The 19,086-nt window shown below is 37.3% G+C and overlaps 3 protein-coding genes across 3 annotated transcripts in view; 1 reads left to right on the top strand and 2 right to left on the bottom strand.

Moving 5' to 3' along the window:
• The window catches only part of LOC148904698 (uncharacterized), a 33,235-nt gene that overhangs the window by 4,917 nt on the left and 9,232 nt on the right, over positions 1 to 19,086 (top strand). The window contains exons 5-9 of the mRNA XM_089024902.1: positions 271 to 1,235; positions 1,678 to 2,421; positions 7,768 to 7,872; positions 13,927 to 13,994; positions 14,465 to 14,517. Coding sequence (XP_088881028.1) covers positions 271 to 1,235; positions 1,678 to 2,421; positions 7,768 to 7,872; positions 13,927 to 13,994; positions 14,465 to 14,517 — 1,935 coding nt within the window. The remainder of the gene's footprint in view (positions 1 to 270; positions 1,236 to 1,677; positions 2,422 to 7,767; positions 7,873 to 13,926; positions 13,995 to 14,464; positions 14,518 to 19,086) is intronic.
• LOC116303519 (melanocortin receptor 4-like) lies at positions 9,345 to 11,362 on the bottom strand. The gene has a single exon (XM_031713074.2). The coding sequence runs from the start codon at positions 11,111 to 11,113 to the stop codon at positions 10,202 to 10,204; it is 912 nt and encodes a 303-aa protein (XP_031568934.1). The 5' UTR covers positions 11,114 to 11,362; the 3' UTR covers positions 9,345 to 10,201.
• On the bottom strand, positions 14,712 to 17,415 carry LOC148904699 (adenosine receptor A3-like). Its single transcript, XM_089024904.1, has one exon. The coding sequence runs from the start codon at positions 17,359 to 17,361 to the stop codon at positions 16,456 to 16,458; it is 906 nt and encodes a 301-aa protein (XP_088881030.1). The 5' UTR covers positions 17,362 to 17,415; the 3' UTR covers positions 14,712 to 16,455.

Below are 19,086 nucleotides of genomic sequence, written 5' to 3'. Positions count from 1 at the left end.
TCAATGCTGGATTTCAATCTGATTCTTTTTGTGCTGTTAGCCAAAAAGAATTCTATTGAAAACTTGCGATTCAGGTGATGGACATTTCACACGAAATAGGAAATGACGTCAAGTGAAGTTGCTGTCGTTGTTTTGTTTCTTTGTTTCTTTGTTTGTTTTTGTGTTGTTTTTGAGCATTAGCTATTTGGAACACTTGTGGTAGCCGTTTTCAGTGGGCCTGTAAAAAACTGTTATTATTTATGTATGGTGTTTTTTTTTGTTTTGTTTTAGGGGCATGTCTTCTACACTTGGACCCTCAGCTTGTGGAAGAGACACAAAAAGCAACCCTGGAAGGATTGAGGAAATATTCTGCATATGGTCAGGATGACACGGATGCAAGTGCCTTACCCAAACCCCCACGAGGGTCACCAGAAGTACCCGGATCTCCTATTGATTTTAGTCCTCCAAAAGATGAACATTTATTACAAGACGGATCATTAGAATATGAATTCTATGATTATAGTGATGAGGAGGAAGACGAGGACTTGAAAGCAGTATGCCAGTCAGGAGAAATGTCCTCATTGTCATCAACTGGATCGAAATCCTTCGTATTTCAGATTCCTACGGCCGATATTGAGTATGGCACCGATGATGAAGAATCATTTAGAAACACGCCCTTGAATGCCTCATCAAACGACAGAGCCCTCTCAGCAGACTATGTCGAAAAAAGCGGAATATTTCTCGATGAACTGGCTGCCAAGCAGAAAGAAGAGACTGAAGAACTGTCAGAAATGTTCTCTGAAATGTTCAACGATAAAGTTAAAGTCGATAACATTGACTTGAGAAGTGTTCTTAGCACACCAAACACAGCTCAACAAGCTACTCACCGAGAGGAGAACACTGGGTTAAGTGTGGTGAACATAGGCATTGATAACGTTTTAGAGGATCAGCATCTCGATGGAGGTGTTTCTGAAGACATGTGGGTAGAAGAACCCTATGTTCCAAGGACACGAAATGAAGTCATGGAACGTAACCTACATTTAGGACTCGAACGGTTTCAAAGCCCTAAGAGACGAGTACAGTCTGCTAAGACCACGAGGCGAAAGGAAGAGGATGGCTTTGTACTGAAGGGGAAAACATTTGAGTTATTTGACGTTAGGGATTTAGCTGTCAATCGGAGACTGAGTGAACAACGCAATGCGTTCTCTTCAGCTGAACCGGGGAATGAGAATATTTGTAGCGGCAAGGCAAACGAGGTAAAATAATTGTAGAGTTATAAGATAATATTTAAAGTTATCACACTGTAACAATAACAACGACAGCATGATGAGGATAAGGATAAGTAATACATACCTTATATATATATATGCATTTACAAAGGTAGGCCGGAGGCACCCTTTATAAGCCGGGAAATTATCGTATGTAAAGTGTTGCATTCCTTATTTCCATTTGTGGTCTCTCTCAACAAAATGACACCTCGTTCCACTTCTCTCCCATAAACATATCACCAGTCCAAGAGTGGGGCCCGCCCTCTTCCTCAGGCCCCATGTCCCTGGTTACTACATACTGTCGACATCTTAGACTAACAGCGGTAACCAAAAATACTTGCAGGCCGTGCAAACTAACCGGCAATGTGTGTATTCCAGAATAATTAATGTCTTGCACGTCTATTTCACAATACTCTTTATCTTATTTAAGGTTATTGGTAAACCACCTCGACCAAAATCTGCCAAAAAGCCAAAAGTACAAAAACGACACTCAAATGTGATATTGAATTCTAGAGAAGGACTACAAGAAGGAAATGAGCCATCGAAACATGACCAAAAAATACCTCGCCGTCCACTCTCTCGTAATCCTAAGAAATCTTCCTTAAGGAAGTCTTTCTCCCAAGGAGATGTACGCTGCCTTTCGCCGGAAGTCATTGCCAGCGTTAAAAAGACCGTTTCATTCAGTGATGAAGTTCTTGAGAAGCCCACTCAACTTTTAATACAAGGGAAATTTCAAAATAAAAATCTCGAGAACCCGGAAATACCCAATCCGGAAGATCCTATTTTGGACATTTCGAAAGGAGAAGTGCCCAAGCCGGAAATAGATGCTCAAGAAGCAAAAATGCCACCTGATGAAGAAAAAACATCTTCACAGAATAATAAGAACAGTAAATTGCTCAACTCTTTCGGGGTCATTATTCAGAATGGTCTCGAAGTAAAAGAACCTGTGATGGAAATACCTGACACACCTCCCAAGGAAAGGCCCTCTAAAGGAGGTCCCGCCAAAGAAACAAACTCGAATGTAATTGCTCAAATCAAAGAAGTTACTCGTTGCTCATGTCACGTTGAAGGATGTCATTGTCGAGATATAACAAGGCCAACCAAGGCAGTAATGTCTCAGGCTAAAGCAGCCAAAGAACAAGGCGGTAACTGCACACCTCATGGAAAACTACTGGTAAGTCTTCATAAATTCTCAGGCCCGATTTTTGTGTATGTGGATATCAGGGCCTTCTTGTTTCAGTTATTTATATGTATCTGAGCCCGGTTGTGCTTAGCCTGGATAGCGCTATCCGACGAACAAATCTTATCCAGTGGATAAATTTATTGGAAAACAGCATCGACTTATCCACTGGATAAGGATTTATTCGCCGGATATAGCGCTATCCAGGCTTCTGACAACCGCGCCCTGGACAGTTAATTACAGGTATATGGTAAAAAATAAAAAATAAAGAAAGGTGAAGTAAAGCTCAACGATCTGTTATACAGTAGGAACTTGTCGATAAATTGGATTGCCGTAAAAAGCTTTGTGAAACTGACGTTTCAAACGTTAGTCCTTCGTCGGAGTAAGTGGAAAGAAAAGATGAGAAGGGGCGAATAAATTCTAAGGTGGAAAATGAAGGTGACCAATGAGAAATAAGCATATGAAGAGACAAAAGGAAACAAAAGGATCGAAAAAACAATAAGTGAAAAATGGAAAGCGAAGCAGGACTAATTAAAAGTGAAGCGTTCATTCATCCCATGGGGACTGACAGTGCCAAGTGAGTGAATAAGCCGCATTTCTAAAGTTTTGCTGGAATTATTACTGCCGTGTAATAAACTTAAACCAGATTCTGTTAGATTCTGAATGATTCGCGGAATTAAAGTGGCGGGAAACTGGTTTAGAAAGATCTTGTTTACGAATGTCGTAAAGGTGATCTCTAAAACGGTCCCCTAAACGTCGGCCAGTTTCGCCGATATATAATGAATTGCAAAGAGAACATTGAATACAGTAAATTACATTAGAAGAAGTACAATCAAAATGATCAGTAACACTAAAAGTCGATTTGGGGCCTTTAACAGAGGTACGTGAAGAAATAAAAGGACAAGTGTACGTTTACGCGAAAAGCGAAAAGTACCAGGGTCACTATCAGAGCGAAGAGTTTATTTTATACATACTGAGATTTTCTTATCAAATTTCCCTGTGTGAAAAACAAGTTCGCGACTTTTTTTAGCCAATCAGAAAAGCGAAACGATTTGTCACACGTGAAAAAAGCGTTTCGTCCAATCGCAAACCACTGTCGAAGCGAATCGTGTTTTCGCGGTCATCGCGGGTAGCTTTGTCGAGCAGCTTTCAAATACTTTCAGTGTATTCAAGTTGTTCGTAGTTCAAATTAAACTTATCTAATCAAGAGCTAGGAGATATTTGTGAGGATGGCTGAACAATCAAGAAGTTTTTTGTGTCTCTTGACAAACCTATAGACAAGTTTATCGAAGACCAAAAAAAAAAACAAAAAACAAAAAAAAAACAAAAACAAACAGAAACACTCTGTCAAAACACGAAGAGATGTAAGTTTGCTGACTGAGTTTCTCAACTCCAAAAATGAAACGAGAAGAGTCGAGAAAATCCCGCCAGAAGAGCTTAATGGGTATATCAGTGAATTGCAGAACTATCTCAAACGAACAACAGAAAAACATGTCTTTGATTCTGAGTGGAAATACTACAAGTACGTCTATAGAAAAAAGGCCAGTTTACAAAGTGCAGTGGGCAACGAGTGCCGTGAATCTTCATTCATGAAAAGTTCTAGTTTCCCTGCAGCAGGTCCATTCAGTGGAGCAGTTTTTCAATGAGGACAGTTTGACATGACAATAAAAACTTTAAACAAGTCGCCGAGTCGACCCATTGCTTCATGACGCATCAAGCGTGTGTTTGAATCGTCGAGACGAAGACAGCCCTCCGTTTTGACAAACTAAGTTTATAAGACTTCATTGACCACTGATTTTGGTTGCTTATTTCGTTATTTTCTAAAGAACAGTTTCATATTTGGTTTAGAATTTAAACGTTTTGCTATTTACTTTGTACCAGATATGTTTTTTGATTTAAATAGTGATATTTTTACATGTAGCAAGCTTTTAGCTTTTCGAAGGAGAATTTTAAAATACAGCAGTTTTGTATTTTTTTAGAGAACCCATTAAAAGTGAATAAATAAAAACAACAAAATCTCAGTATGTATAAACTAAATAAATTACAGCATGGAAAGCGCTTTGTACGGGATTTTCCCATTCGTTGGTTTTGTATCTGAAATCTCACTCTTTCGCTTCGCTCGCTCGTTCGATTTCAGATACTTCACCAACTCGTGCGAAAATCCCGTACGCGCGCGCTTTCCATGAAGTAATCTCTATATCTTTGATCAAAAAAGAACGCAAATTACGATCCCTTTTAAAAGAAAACATAGGGCGTTAACTAAAAATATTAGCGGTAGTAGAGTCCGAATGAAGTAAATTAAAATTTTGATTAATGATGGGTTTAATCGAATTGTTAACAGGATGAAATGTAAGAGTGAAAAGACGAAGGACTAACGTCCGAAACGTTAGTTTCACAAAGCTTTTTACGGTGATCCAGTTTATCTACAAGTTCCTACTGTTTTATTCAGAAACATCGACGCAGTCCACGCTACGTCTACTAGTTATCACCACTGATCTCTTATACAGGCTTGAATAGAAGCAAATTGGCAACATTTAGGCTTCAGATGAAACTACTTATCAATTAATTCGTAATTTTAGAACACGCTTGCAAAGTGTTTTTGCCCATAAGTTAATTGGGGATGGGATTGGGCTTTAGGTACTCAATTTAGTATGAGGCTGAATAATTGCATAACAACTGGTTCCAAAGTATTTTGGGTTTTTCCATTTTAGAAAATAATAAATTAGAAAGGCTACTACTCCTCTTTAATTTCGGATAGTTCGTCAGACCCTAAAGTGCTTTTTAGCTCGGTTGACAATTTGCTCCACCGTAAAGCAGAGAAGCGCTTTCCAACAACTTCTTCTACTACTGAGCTAGTAAATAATTTTGCAAAGTTCTTTGAAGGAAAAATAGCTGATATAAGATCTGAATTCAATGAAGTGAGCCGCCATATCCAAGCCTGTATAGAAGAGGAGGAAATTTTATGTGTCTCATTCTCAGAGTTCAGAATGGTGTCTGAAAAGGAGGTTGATGATTTCATGGGTAAGGCTGGCAAAAAATTTTGCGAGCTTGACCCTATACCAGCCACGATTCTAAAAGAGTGCAAAACCACACTATTACTCGTTATCACTAAAATCACTACAATGTCGCTCCAATAGGGATCCATGCCAACTAGACTGACGAAAGCTTTGGTTAAACCGAAAGTAAAGAAAGAGTCCCTTAGATATCGAAAAATATCCCAATTTCAATACTGTTTCAAATCTTGAAGTTGTATCGAAGATAATTGAAAACGCAGTCGCCTGTCGAATGAAAGATAATATCTCCGATACGACCTTGAGGAATCTCTTCAGTCGGCTTACAAACGCTTCCACAGTACTGAGACAGCTCTTTTGAGAGTACAAGATGACATTCTCCGTGAGATTGATAATCAGAAATGTGTTGCTCTTTTGCTGCTAGGCATGTCGGCTGCTTTTGACACAGTTGTTTATGAATTGTTGCTTAAAAGGATGTCTAAGCATTTTGGAATAAAGGGTAAAGTGCTGAGCTGGTTTCGTTCTTACCTCAAAGACCGGAAGCAATTTGTCATGATAGACGGAATTAGGTCAATGGCAAAGGAACGTCGTTATAGTGTTCCTCAGGGATCAGTACTAGGACCGATGTTATACCTGATATACACTTCACCTATAGGGGACATTATCAGACGTCACGGTCTTAACTTTCATCTTTACGCTGATGACACCCAGCTCTATCTCTCTTTCAAACCAACAACTACTGATCAACCGGGCTCCATAGCAAAAATCGAAGCGTGTGTACGCGACATAGACTCATGGATGGTTAACAATAATCTGAAACTAAACAGAGATAAGACGGAGCTTCTGATCCTTAGTGCTCGCCACCGTCCACCTCCATCAATAGATTATATCGATGTATCTGGCGAGCAGATCCATCCTACTACTTTTGCAAGAAATATTGGAGTTACATTTGATGAGCATATGTCCCTAGACAAACATGTTACCAATATTTGCAAGACATGCTTTTTCCATCTAAGAAAAATTAGCAAAATACGGGATTGCCTATTTCTAACTGACACCGAAACATTAATACATGCATTTATAACTCCAAAATTAGATAACTGCAACTCATTATTATATGGATTGCCTAAATTCTTAATTGGCCGACTGCAGAATGTTCAAAATGCTGCTGCACGTCTTATTAGTCATACTAAAAGGTATGACCATATAACACCTGTGCTAATGCAGCTTCACTGGCTTCCTGTTATTCAGCGCATTAATTACAAAATTCTTCTGATGACATACAAAGCGCTTAACGGCTGAGCACCTAATTACATCAACGAAATATTACAGCCATACAAACCGTCAAGGAGCCTGAGGTCTACTTCTAAAAATCTGCTGAGACAACCACCTGCAAGATTGCCATACAAACCGTCAAGGAACCTGAGGCCTGCTTCTAAAAATCTGCTGAGACAACCACCTGCAAGACAGCCATACAAACCGTCAAGGAACCTGAGGTCTGCTTCTAAAAATCTGCTGAGACAACCACCTGCAAGACAGCCATACAAACCGTCAAGGAACCTGAGGTCTGCTTCTAAAAATCTGCTGAGGCAACCACCTGCAAGACTGGTAAATTATGGCCACAGGTCTTTTTCATATGCAGCACCGAAACTCTGGAATGCTCTTCCAGATCATGTCCGCCAGAGCAGCTCATTGCCTACTTTTAAGAACAATACAAAAACACATCTTTTTAAACAGTTTTTTGATGTACTTCTCCCGTAAATTAGTTATGTTAACATTTATAAGTTTTAGATATATTGTAAAGCGCTATTGAGCTTCAGGAAATAGCGCTATATAAATTTTGTATTATTATTATTATTATTATTATTATTATTACTATCATTATTATTATTACTATCATTATTATTATTACTATTATTATTATTATTATTATTGTTATTATTATTATTATTATTTTATTAGCCAAACTAACATGCCAATGGATGAACCGCCATTCGTTGTTGATTAATTTTTTTAAACACTAGCAAACTTCAGCGAAAATTCAATTTTTTTGGTTTGAAAACCTAAGAGAGGGACTTTGGAAGCTACTTCAATAAATAGGCAATACGCAAGTATGGTTCTCCTTTACTTTAATCAACAGGCAAAATATCTGTGTTTACAATATGTACATTATGAAGGCATGGATTACTTTAACCTGCGATAATGATAACAAATCGCTTCTATTTTTCTAAAATGGAAAAGTCCAAAATACTTTGGAACCGGTTTAATATCATAATAGCACTGAAATAGCATCAGTGATTCAAAGTTTCTGGCTTATCTTTTCATTTAGAAACAGCGTCCTTCCAGACCAAGTTCAGCTCCCATCAAACGCGAAGTTCCTCTTTCAACACAAACCGTTCCCACGCCTCCTCGATCAAGAATTACATCTGCACAGGTAAGCTTTTTGAAAGCATAATAAAGCTAACAACTGAACCTGTAACCACAGATCTAGCCTCCTTCGCAGCCGTTCTTAGGGTCGTCACGCAACGTTTTAAGAACGGCTGCGAAGGAGGCTACCACAGATCTTGATTCAGACTGATTTAAAGCATTTCAAAAGTGTTCAAAAGAATTAAAATTGACAATTGAAAATAAAACTTGAATATATTATTTAAAATTTTATTATCAAAATCAACATCTGAAGGTCATTGCTGTAATCTGGTGATTTGTTTGGGGGGGGGGGGGGGGGGGGGGGGGAGGGGGGAGGGTGGGGCTAGGAAGAAGGATGGGGGGGGGGGGGGGGGAGGATTTTTGTAATGGATAGGATAAAATCGTGGTCACTTCCTGAGATGCGTTCTAGGGTTTTCGAACAAAGATGTTAGCTCATGGACCCTTTGGTTTTTATATATTCTCTTGGGGGATGTACGTGGTCAAGGTCAATGAATCGCTTTTAACTTTTGGCTGGTGGATTAAAGACTAAAGTCCATATAAAAGCATCTTATATAGTTATACACTCAACTTATTCACAACGTTTGATAAGGATTGAGCAATTCAGCTATCTCAAACCCTAACACATCTTATCTTCAGCTTTCTGAACACTTTTTTTTAATGCCTTAATTTGCATTACCAAGCTCAAAAGAATAATCAATACGTTGGCGGATGATACACGGCAATTTTTTACCCACTGCCATATTTATCGATGTTTATTTAATCACACACTGTGTCGATATCTTCATTGTCATCCTATTAAAACTGAGAATCTAAAGATCATGTTTAAAAAATTTTAGTCGCGGACACTCAGCCTCACGATAAATAGTTCCCCGCTGTTCTACGGAAATGTTGTTCAATAATCAGTTTGGAAATGTAATGCGTTGCTGTCAGTATTCCTTTTAAAGGTAGTCGGCTATCAAGTCATTTAAAGAGCTTTCGAAATGACCTCGAAAATAAGGAAGACGAAAACGATTTCAGTCTTATGCATCGCACGTGCCCTTCCATGTTTTATATTTTGCTGGTGATTGCACATGCGTATTCTTTCAGTTTACAGAAAATAGAAAAAATAAGGGGAGTCATTTTCAGTAATGTCAGCGTGTTAAAAATTGATTGTTAAAAGTTGAGATGTTGCGATATTAGTCATGTTTACAGATGATAAAGTACATCGATTAGAAAGTCAAGCTCTAATGGTAAGACACTTTAAACGACGGAAATCTTCTTAATGACTATAGGAAATGTACATATTGAGCGAATATTGAGACATATTAAGTCATAGGTGTATGATAAATAAGACTTTCGAATTTATTTATTTTTTAATTTTAATTTTTACGATTGTCAATAAAAATATCATAATCATAAATTATTAATGAGAATAAGTTTCATTGGCTATACAATTTAATAATAGATAATACTGAAGAAAGAGAAAATTTGACACTTTTATTCTTAAATATTTCCACTTTCCAGTCGCCATCAATAGTAGAATTGAATATTTAATGAGAATCTTCAAGTGAAAAAATTAATCCCGCAGCTGGTAATATTATCATAAAGTAGCCTTAAAAACTATTTTGTACAGTTCGCGCGATTTTATAACTAAAGGGTCTTTGGACTTTGGCCTGAGTATGAAGTATTACTGACAAACGGTGTATAAGATGTTTTGCGGATTTTTGTGTCGCTAAATCTTTGTAAGCTTACTCTATGCTATATATTTTCAAAATGAATTTTACATAATTCATTGCCCAATTTTGTTTAATAACCAACCGTCCTTTGATTTCAATCATCCCTACATTCTCATGGTTTTGTAATCATTTCACTATTTTCTGTCTTTTCGTCTTTTCCACTCTTTTTGCAGAAAATGTTAAAAAAAAATGGTTTGATTGAACTGCTCTTTTCTGCTTTTCAAGTTTCATGTAGTCTCCTCTTTTCGGCCAAGTACCTATATTAAAGTCTTTACTGAACATTTTTTGAGCGTTGATCAAGGCTCTGTACAGCTGTTCTGCTTCAGATCTATGATTACAATCGTTGTCCATAATCCCTTCTTGACACTTTTCTGATACTTCATATTATCAAATTGATGCCACTTTTAGTCACGGTAATTACTTTTGCTGTCTGCTTCGTTATTGATCTCTTCCTTATTGTTGTTGCTACTGCTGACTTTGTTAATGTTGTTGTATGATTTATCATTATTTCATTAGCTATATACTTTCAAGGATTTCGTATTTTGAAAGCACATTCTCTTCTCTTCACTATTGTTTCTCATTATGATGACGATGTTCGTCCGGTTCTTGACCGTCCTTTATCTATCCATGGCTGCCGACTCGAAAATTCGAGGTTATCCTTTTAAAAGCAAGTCGAAAGTCGCGACTTCTTGCACCGTAAAGCAGTGGATTCAATGATGAACTAATAAACATTATTGTATTTGTCCAATAGAAGTATTCAGGTATCTTGCTACAAGGCTGGAACGTAAAGGCGTAAAATACATTACAGATCAAATTGGGCGCGAATGAAACCAGAAATACCACAGTTATAATTGCAAAGGTTAAAGAAGCTTTCCGGTTTTTGATATTGTTGCGGGCTTCAGATTCGTTACATATTTGCTCTCCGCTCTGTAGTACTACAGCATGGGTCTTTTGCTGTGCCTTTGTTATCTTTAAAATCTCCACATAACAGAAACAAATAATCCCAAGCGGAAAGATTAGAGTGACCAGTACAGTCACCAGCCAGTGGATCATCAAACCTTCTCCGTAGATAAACAAACCCGGGAAGGCTAGTAACGACGAGGATGTCCAAGTGATCCCAATAGCTACTGAAACGAATTTCGTCGTCAAAATCGTCAAGTACTGTAAAGACCATTTTATGGCAATATATCGGTCAATACTTACTAGTACTAGGTTGAATGTTGTCGCCATTAAGGTTTGTAATACACAGAAGTCAAAAATCTTTCCGATTGCCGGTAGATAACTGGCTGGAATTGAGGGCTCTATTCGTAGGATATTCAGCGGTGAAGCGATTAGACCAACCAAAAAATCCGCTACTGCTAGCGAACATAGGAAGTAATTGGATGTTGTTCGGAGACGATAAGATTTGAAAACTACAAAGAGAAGGAAAAAGTTGCCAACGATGGCTAGCAACGCAGTAAAAACGTTGATAAGAACGTAGATGAATCTTGTGGCCAGATCAGTCTGAATTCGATAGCTGGAGGAACAGTTCATTTTTTTTCTTGTTGTTCCACTTTGAAAAGTAAAAATATATGACTGGTATGTTGTTTTGCTCTGGAAATGTGAGGCAGGCACCAAAAGGAGACGAACCCTTTTCAGATATCCTTGTTTGCAAATTATTTTATTGGATAGTTGGTATCTTCACCCAAAATCTAGAGATAACGAAACGACACGTTTTAAAAATCATTCCCAGCTGGTTTGGAAACATAGAAGGCTCGAAGCATTAGCAGAGGACGTGCGCTTCCGACTCTATCGCCTTGAGTTGTTTCTGGAAGATTTAACCTATTCTTTCTGTTTTTATAGGGGCTTGTTTGACGATTATAAATATAATATATAATTTACCACACACTTGTGTGACATATTTCAGTCTCAGCTGGTACGAAAAAACGAAATTAGTCTCAAAGGAACTTGATGAAGAAAAAGGAGGTACAATATGGTTTGACAAAAAAAAGCGCCTTTGAATTAATGAAAAAACGAATAAAAAAAAAAAAAAAAAAAGGGAAAAAAAGGGGAAAAAAGCGGGGGGAAAGACGAGGGAAAAAAAACAACAAAACAAAACAAAAAACAATATCGAAAACACAAAACAAAAACCAAGACAAAAACTAAACAAGCAAACAACTTCTTAGGAAACGACATTTACGCTACGAATGCAATTAATTTTAACTTTTTAAGGCCATGATTTCTACGGCAAACAACTTATTGCCTTCTGTTCAAGTGCCATCTTCATATCCCTCTATTTAAAGTTTTTTAACGCTATTTAAGGACCCAGGTTAGGCATTTCGAATAGAGAGATCAAAAGCGCCCGGCAGATCAATAACGTCGGGGCTTTCAATATTTGTTCAAATATACTAGGCGTCTTAAACAGAAAGATAAATAATCAAAAATCAATGTTGACCTTATGGTCTTTAACTTGATATTATTAAAAGGCGTTACCTAGGTAACGATGCGGTTTTAAAACAATTATAAAGAGTCAATAAACTAAACAACACTCGAATATTTGACTAACAGAAATGACCTTTCCTTTCGTATGTTTTCTTTTTGCTATAATTCTCGCTGTTCAGTTTAATCGATATTTTTCATATTATTAGTTTCATTGACCAACGCACCTTTTTTAGTGCAGCTGATAACAATTGACTACCATCTTTTCTTCTTCTTCTGATTACTAAGCACCTAACCACAGATTTTTTATTATTGAGTGGAAAGAAAATCAGTGACTTATGATCGAGTCCTACATTGAAATCATCCTGGGAGAATGCGGCTAAAGCGGTACTCTCAGAGCAGAGGCGAGTTGGAAGAATAGGGTGAACGCCTTATGCACGTACTGGCTCGCTGTGAGATGATAATAGTGACCATTAGATCCGACGACGAGTACGAGATCGAGTACGAGTACGAGTTTTAAGATTGGTCCTGTACACGTGGTTAACACTAAATCGTAGTCGATTTTCGGTTTTTTACAATTTAAAGTTTCAATCTACGTACACAACCACGAATACGAAATGACAGTGCCAATCTTGAAAAGTTAGAAACTCGTACTCTTAATCGCTCTCTTACTCGTCGTCGGATCTTAAGGCCTCTATAATCAGTCGGTGAACAACGCCCTCATCAAGGATTGGATCGAAATTTGGTTGTTGAAACCTTAGTGGAAAAAAAAAAAAAAAAAAAAAAAAGAAAAGAAAAAGAAAAAGAAAAAAAGTAAACGCTTGCTTTTCACACAGTTCCCTTAAACTCGTGTTTTAATAGCTTTACAATAATGAAGAAATAGAGAGCGCGCGCGCACGTTATCTTAGATAGAAATAACGCAACTGAAAGCGCGTGCAAGTGCTGTGTGCTCTCATAAAGCACGCGCTTCCACCAATGAGAACCCGAAATTTAAATCAGTTATCTTAAGCGCAAAATAGATTTAGCTTCTAAAGTATCAGAATATGTTTCAGACAGTTATCCGCAGAATCCGCGAAATTTCGCGGGCGTTTGCGCGCTTTACAAGGTCCTTTTATAAACTCATTGCTCTATGACTGTTTATCGTTTAGCCACTTTAGATCGAGACTAAATTCCTCTCAGTTTTAATAAAAGAGGTTCTTGAGGATATTTGCTTACTATTCTCAATCTAGGTTTTGTAATTAGAATTTTATAACTTGTAAGTAAAAAAAGTATTGAGTGAAGGTCTGGTGTAGAATAGTTTACCAGCTAATCTTAGAAAACAAGCGAATATGATGGAGGAGATTTCGGGAGGAGCAATTATCAGTACCTTATTTCAGTGTTTGCATATCTATAATCTTAGTGTTTAAGTAGTATTTAATTTTATCTTTGTTTCATCTTATCTTAATATATTGTATTTCATAATATTTTTGATCATGGGGGAGGAAGAGACAACTACCTGTCAGAATGATCAGTTTTTCATTTGTGTAATACTCGTAAATGGTTGGAGTATGCACATACAGATCAGTGACATGTTCTGGATCTATAGGTTCAGATAACTTGCAGGTGTGCCGAAGAGAAATAAATGTGGTCTACGTGCGTTAGGTGTAATTTAAAGTTTCCATTTTACCGTGAAGTGATATCGTATCACTTCACTAATATGGTTTTTATTCACGGCTATATCACGCTCATCGAATCTAAATGTGTAATAAATTATGATACCACGTACCACAGGTGGCTCAGGCTCAATCTTAGCTTACCTTTTCTCTTGTTTACTCAGTGAATCATCAAATTTCATTTGTTAATGAACTAACTATTATCATATTAGTTATGGTAATAGTTATGATATTTCTTATTTTGAGCTATTATTTTTCATTTTATTTTATTTTTAGCACAATCGAAGTGGATCAGAAGGCAGTCGACGCGTAAGACCTGTGTCTGCGCACATCAAGAGGCCGAGGTAAATTTAACCATCCCTTGATAAAATATCTTGCAATCATTTATTTATTGTTTTTATCTTTTGCTACCATTTTCCTTTCAGAATCTTTAACTTTGTTCGTATGATTTATATGTTTTTCACCTGAAAGGCCCTAATTCATCAAATTCAGCCCAAAAATAAACATTTATTGAATTCGGTTTTAAAGATATCCGGGATTATCAGTGTCACAGCAAATTGATAATTCCAGATATCATCAAAACCTCATCCAATAATTGTTTAATAACTAGCTACACCGACGCTTTGAAGACATAGTATACTTTAGTATACCATGTGATATGTGTAGTGCTGCTATAACACCCTCTGGCATATTATCCAACAGACATTCCCACGAAAGGGCGCGCGAAAATGTTCGTATCGGGATAAAGGGGAAGTTTCTACCTTCCTCCCTGTGCTGTCCTTTCGATAATTTTTTTTTTTTTATCTTGTTTAAGTGCCAAAGAAAATCGCCGGGTACGAGAACGAATTCATGCACCAATACCACCAGGTAAGGGATTGGGTACTTTCGTAAAAGATTTTCGCCCTAGAATATTTTAAGTTAGTGAATGTTAGTGCATTATCTATTTGACGACTTAACTGATTTACATTCGGTTAGGGTTAAATTTATTTAGTTATCTGTTTTTATATTTAGACAGTGTTTATTCATTTGATTTCTTTTTACATTTAACTTACATAGTGCGATAATTGTTTTGATGCATATTTATTTTAGTAAAAACACGCAGGTGATTATAGAAAATCTCGCGCGCTGATTGGTCAAGAAACTCACACTATCACACGATAATCACCTCGAGCGAAAATCCAAAATGGCGGCCAGCCGCTTTGTTGCTTTTACCGGAAAAAAATACCTTTTATCTTCTTTCTTTTCTTTCTTTGAAAGAATCACCTGTGTATTTATACTGAAACAATTACTTACCTCAGGCTCAGTGATTATTGGGGAATATTCATCTCGCCGCTCAAAGACTCGCGTCTCGGTAAATATTCCCCGATAATCACTTCGCCTTCGGCGAATAATTAATAAATAACTGCCATAGCTTATTGAATTGACGCATCCTATGCGTCGTATCTTATGCGGGTATACAGCAAAGGCTATACACCGTATGTACACAATTATAGTTTGCTTAGAAATTTCGATGAGTTTATCCCCTAGTCTTTCGTAATTAACTCCATCTACTCTGACATAAGATGATCACCATCAAGGGAAAGGCTGTGTTGGTGTTCATTAACTTTGTTGATGTTAGGTTTTGGTATAGAGAAGAACCTCTATTTAATGGTTTTAACCATGTTAAAACATCTATAAAAAAGCTTGTTGTCAAAATCAAAAAGAAGATTTTTTGCACTACTTTTTAGCTCTATAAGCGGTCAACCTCTATCTATCGGCCACTTGACAATTCCCAGCTTTATACAAGTTTGACTGTAGTCCTTTGTTCCACATAGAAACTGTAGGAATGTTTTCACATCTCATGTGGATGTTGAGATATTTAAGTATATACGCGCTGTCGTGCTGTAACAGGCTGTATACCATGCATAAGAGTTATATTCGTGATCCACATTATCAACAAGGATAGTGGTTAATATTCGTATTTTCGATGCGCTTTATCCTCTTTTTTGATTGAGAAAGCCATTATAGTAGTTTTAATACTCAAGATGGACAAGCACTAAAGGCGTGGTCTTTGTTGATGTTGGGGCATTCAATATGTTTAGCCCCGTGCTGTGGTGTACAACCTCATTAATCATAGTAGTGTTAATATTCTAGATGGACAAGCAAGGCGTGGTCTTTGTTGATGTTGGGGCATTCGATATGAGTATCCGTGCTGTGGCGTATAACCCCATTATAGCATTGTCTAGATTCTAGATGGACAATCAAGGCGTGGTTTATGTTGATATTGGGGTATTCGATATGTGTATCCGTGCTGTGGCGTATAACCCCATTATAGCATTGTCTAGATTCTAGATGGACAATCAAGGTGTGGTCTATGTTGATATAAGGGTATTCCCGTGGTGATAATGGGGTATTCGATAACTTTATTCCCGTTCTGTGATGTATAACTTCTTTCCTTTCTGCATTTCCAGCACTTGCATATTCAGTACCATTGGACTTACTGATTGTAATACTCTTTTTTCGAGACCTCATTCACCAGAAGCTTCGGTGCTATACTGCAAGCCGGCCTCAATCGCTGGCACTGACAGTGGTCACAGCCAGGGTTTTGTTGTGTTCTCAATGTTGCTTTTACATCCCATTTTATTGGAGACGGGACTGCTATTTAACGTTGTCGTCCGAGCCAGGTTTTGACACCTCAATATTGGCATTAGCCAGGGATTGAACCTGGGACGTTCCACACCAAAGCTGAGCACTAAGATTGCGCCACCGAAGCTCTCAATTATAGCAGTGTCTATACTCTAGATGGACAAGACGTGAAGGCGTGGTCTATGTCGATGTTGGAGTATTCGATAAGTTTTTCACTGTGCTGTCTTGTACCCGACCATAAACTATATTATTCCTGGTGTCAATCATGTGAATAGACGGAGGCTTTGTCATTGAGTTTTGCCCCAGTCGACAACATTTACACGTCAAGCGAAATAGTGCAGCTCGGAACTCTGGCATTCTGCTGGCATAAATAAAAGTATTGATAAGGGAGTTCATGTAATGTAAAAGTTTAATAACATTTAGGGCAGTTTCGTTGATGTGTAAATAAGTGTAGTAATGAATACCATTTATAATAGCGAAGGGGAACCAGGCTAGGATCGACGCAGCGGAAACGATAAGTAATGTCTTGGCAAGTTTCTTGTTCTGGTAGTGATTCTGCCTCACACGATTCTTTCCAGCCATTCTTTGACTGCAAAGCTTAAAGTTCGCGAAAACCACAGAATATGAAATGATTATCAAGAAGAGTGAAGATAATAGAAAAGAGAAAGGAACCCAAGCTGCATAGACGGCGTGGTCTTCAAAGAAACCATTAATATACGTCGTCACAGCTGCTACCATCGCAGCGAATATCCACGTGGAGATAATGATGCTGACGTAAGCTCGAGATGTCGTAACTCGATGACGTAATGGCCACACCGTTGCGAGCATGCGCTCCAGAGAAATAAGAGCAAGATTCATGATTGACGTTAAACCTGTAAATATATCTAGATAGTGATAACCATGGTATATAATAACGTGCACTCGAGGTGATGGTTTGGACCATGTTGAATAATGTAGACCAACAATATATATATAAAGAGGTAATGGCAGTATCCCCACGAGGAAGTCTGCTATTGAGAGATTGATGAGCAGATAAACGCTACGTTTCCTAAGGTGCTTGTTCAAACCAAACGTGACGATTGTCATGCAGTTACTAACGAGGATACCGATAGCTTGGAATGAGAAGGCGCTGCACCACAGTAAGCCCACGCTTGGGTTACGAAGAACAGTGGAATTTGAACCATTCATTTTCTTCGTTTCCTTTTGAAAAACAAAATGCATGACACATCATTTATAAGAATATGGCAAGTGCTTTTTTTACAATAACAGCATATAATATTCTAGACGATAGGAATAGTGTATTGGATAGTTATGTAATCGCCATCCATGCTGAAAGTATATTTCAAAGAATATTTGTTTATACTCATACATTGTTGACATCCAACTTCCTTCCCTTCAATAAACCTCTAAAAAGGCTTTCATCGATTGTTGAAAAATACAACCTGAGAAATCCAGCCATTTTTTTTACTACATTAACCTGTGCTCTCTGACAGTCATATTTTAAAGAAGTAATATGCCTAAGGATGTGAAACGTTTTCAATATTACTGTCCCAACATACTGATAGAGAAAATAAATGCCATATAAAGTCGAATTAGGAAAATTCAATTCAATTTCTGTGAAGAATGAATAGGAATAATAATTGATATTTATTATTTTATACTGCATGGGCGGCCATAGATATCCGTAAGTAAACCGCCCAGACAGGAAAAAGGCTTCTGTTTTAGATTTTGTTTGATATAAAGCAGTTTACGGCATTTAAACTATTGTAACTACTATTCAAAATAAGGAAGTTTTCTCCAAGTGAAAGAAAGATGGAAAATGAACTGGCAGTTGATAAGAAAATATTCTACTATTTTTTTACTTAAAAGTTTAAAATTTCTAAATTTTCAAACATTTTGTTAAGCACGAAGTGAAATGATATTAATGAAAAAAGCTCTCAAAAATATTATAGATCTCAAATCGTTTAGCTATGGACGAAACCTTCTACATAGCTTGAAAGAGGAACATTATAATCCTAGGGGCTAGACTCTTCATTGCGAAACCTTGGTCTTCGTGTGAACTTGGTCTTTGACTGATAAGCGAAAAAGAATAGACAGGAAGTAATGCCAGTCGCTGAAAGATAACTTTGATTTTAATAAACCATAAAAGAATAGACAGGAAAACAACGAAAATCCCATGCCGAAATTTGTGAATAAACTTGACTTTAATTAGTGGCAGAACATTATCTTAAAGACATGTTTATTGATATTAGAAGAGGTTTCATGACGAATTTGCTCGACAGATGTGCAGAGAACATTTGTGAAATTTGGGCAAATGATCTGCTTTTCGATTCCCTTTAACACCAAATATCTTATGACAAATAAATGATAACTGCTGGGATACGCATATTGTAATACCTAATACTAATTAGGTCGAAAGAAATAAAACATCTCTGAGCAAAAAAGAAAATTCTGTCGCATCTTCCATCTGTTTTATGATATAGAAGTATCCTCGCAATCATGATCACCGCGGTATACAGGTTATACCTATATCATTGCCAAAATCAACATTTGTGGGCGCCATCCCCTCCCTGCTGGTCGTAAATATTTCTTTCTGCTGAATTTAGTACGTTTTCGACCTAAGAACACAAATCTCATTTACAATAAGCTAGTTTCTCTTAATGAATTCTTGCTTTACCCAACTACTGCTTTTGCTTTACCACTAGGAGCTCTTAGTCAAACATATTCTTTATAACGAGTTAACGTAAAGCTTTTTGAATGCTTAGCTTGTCATAATCACTGACTTTAGCTGTCTGATTGACTTTTACAATC

This window comes from Actinia tenebrosa, unplaced genomic scaffold (assembly GCF_029948245.1).
Source record: "Actinia tenebrosa isolate PJP-AT-01 unplaced genomic scaffold, QUT_ActTen_1.0 PGA_scaffold9__36_contigs__length_13948895, whole genome shotgun sequence".
NCBI lineage: Eukaryota > Metazoa > Cnidaria > Anthozoa > Actiniaria > Actiniidae > Actinia > Actinia tenebrosa.
The sequence above is the reverse complement of the archived record's forward strand: the minus strand, read 5'-3'. Positions and strand labels throughout refer to the sequence as shown.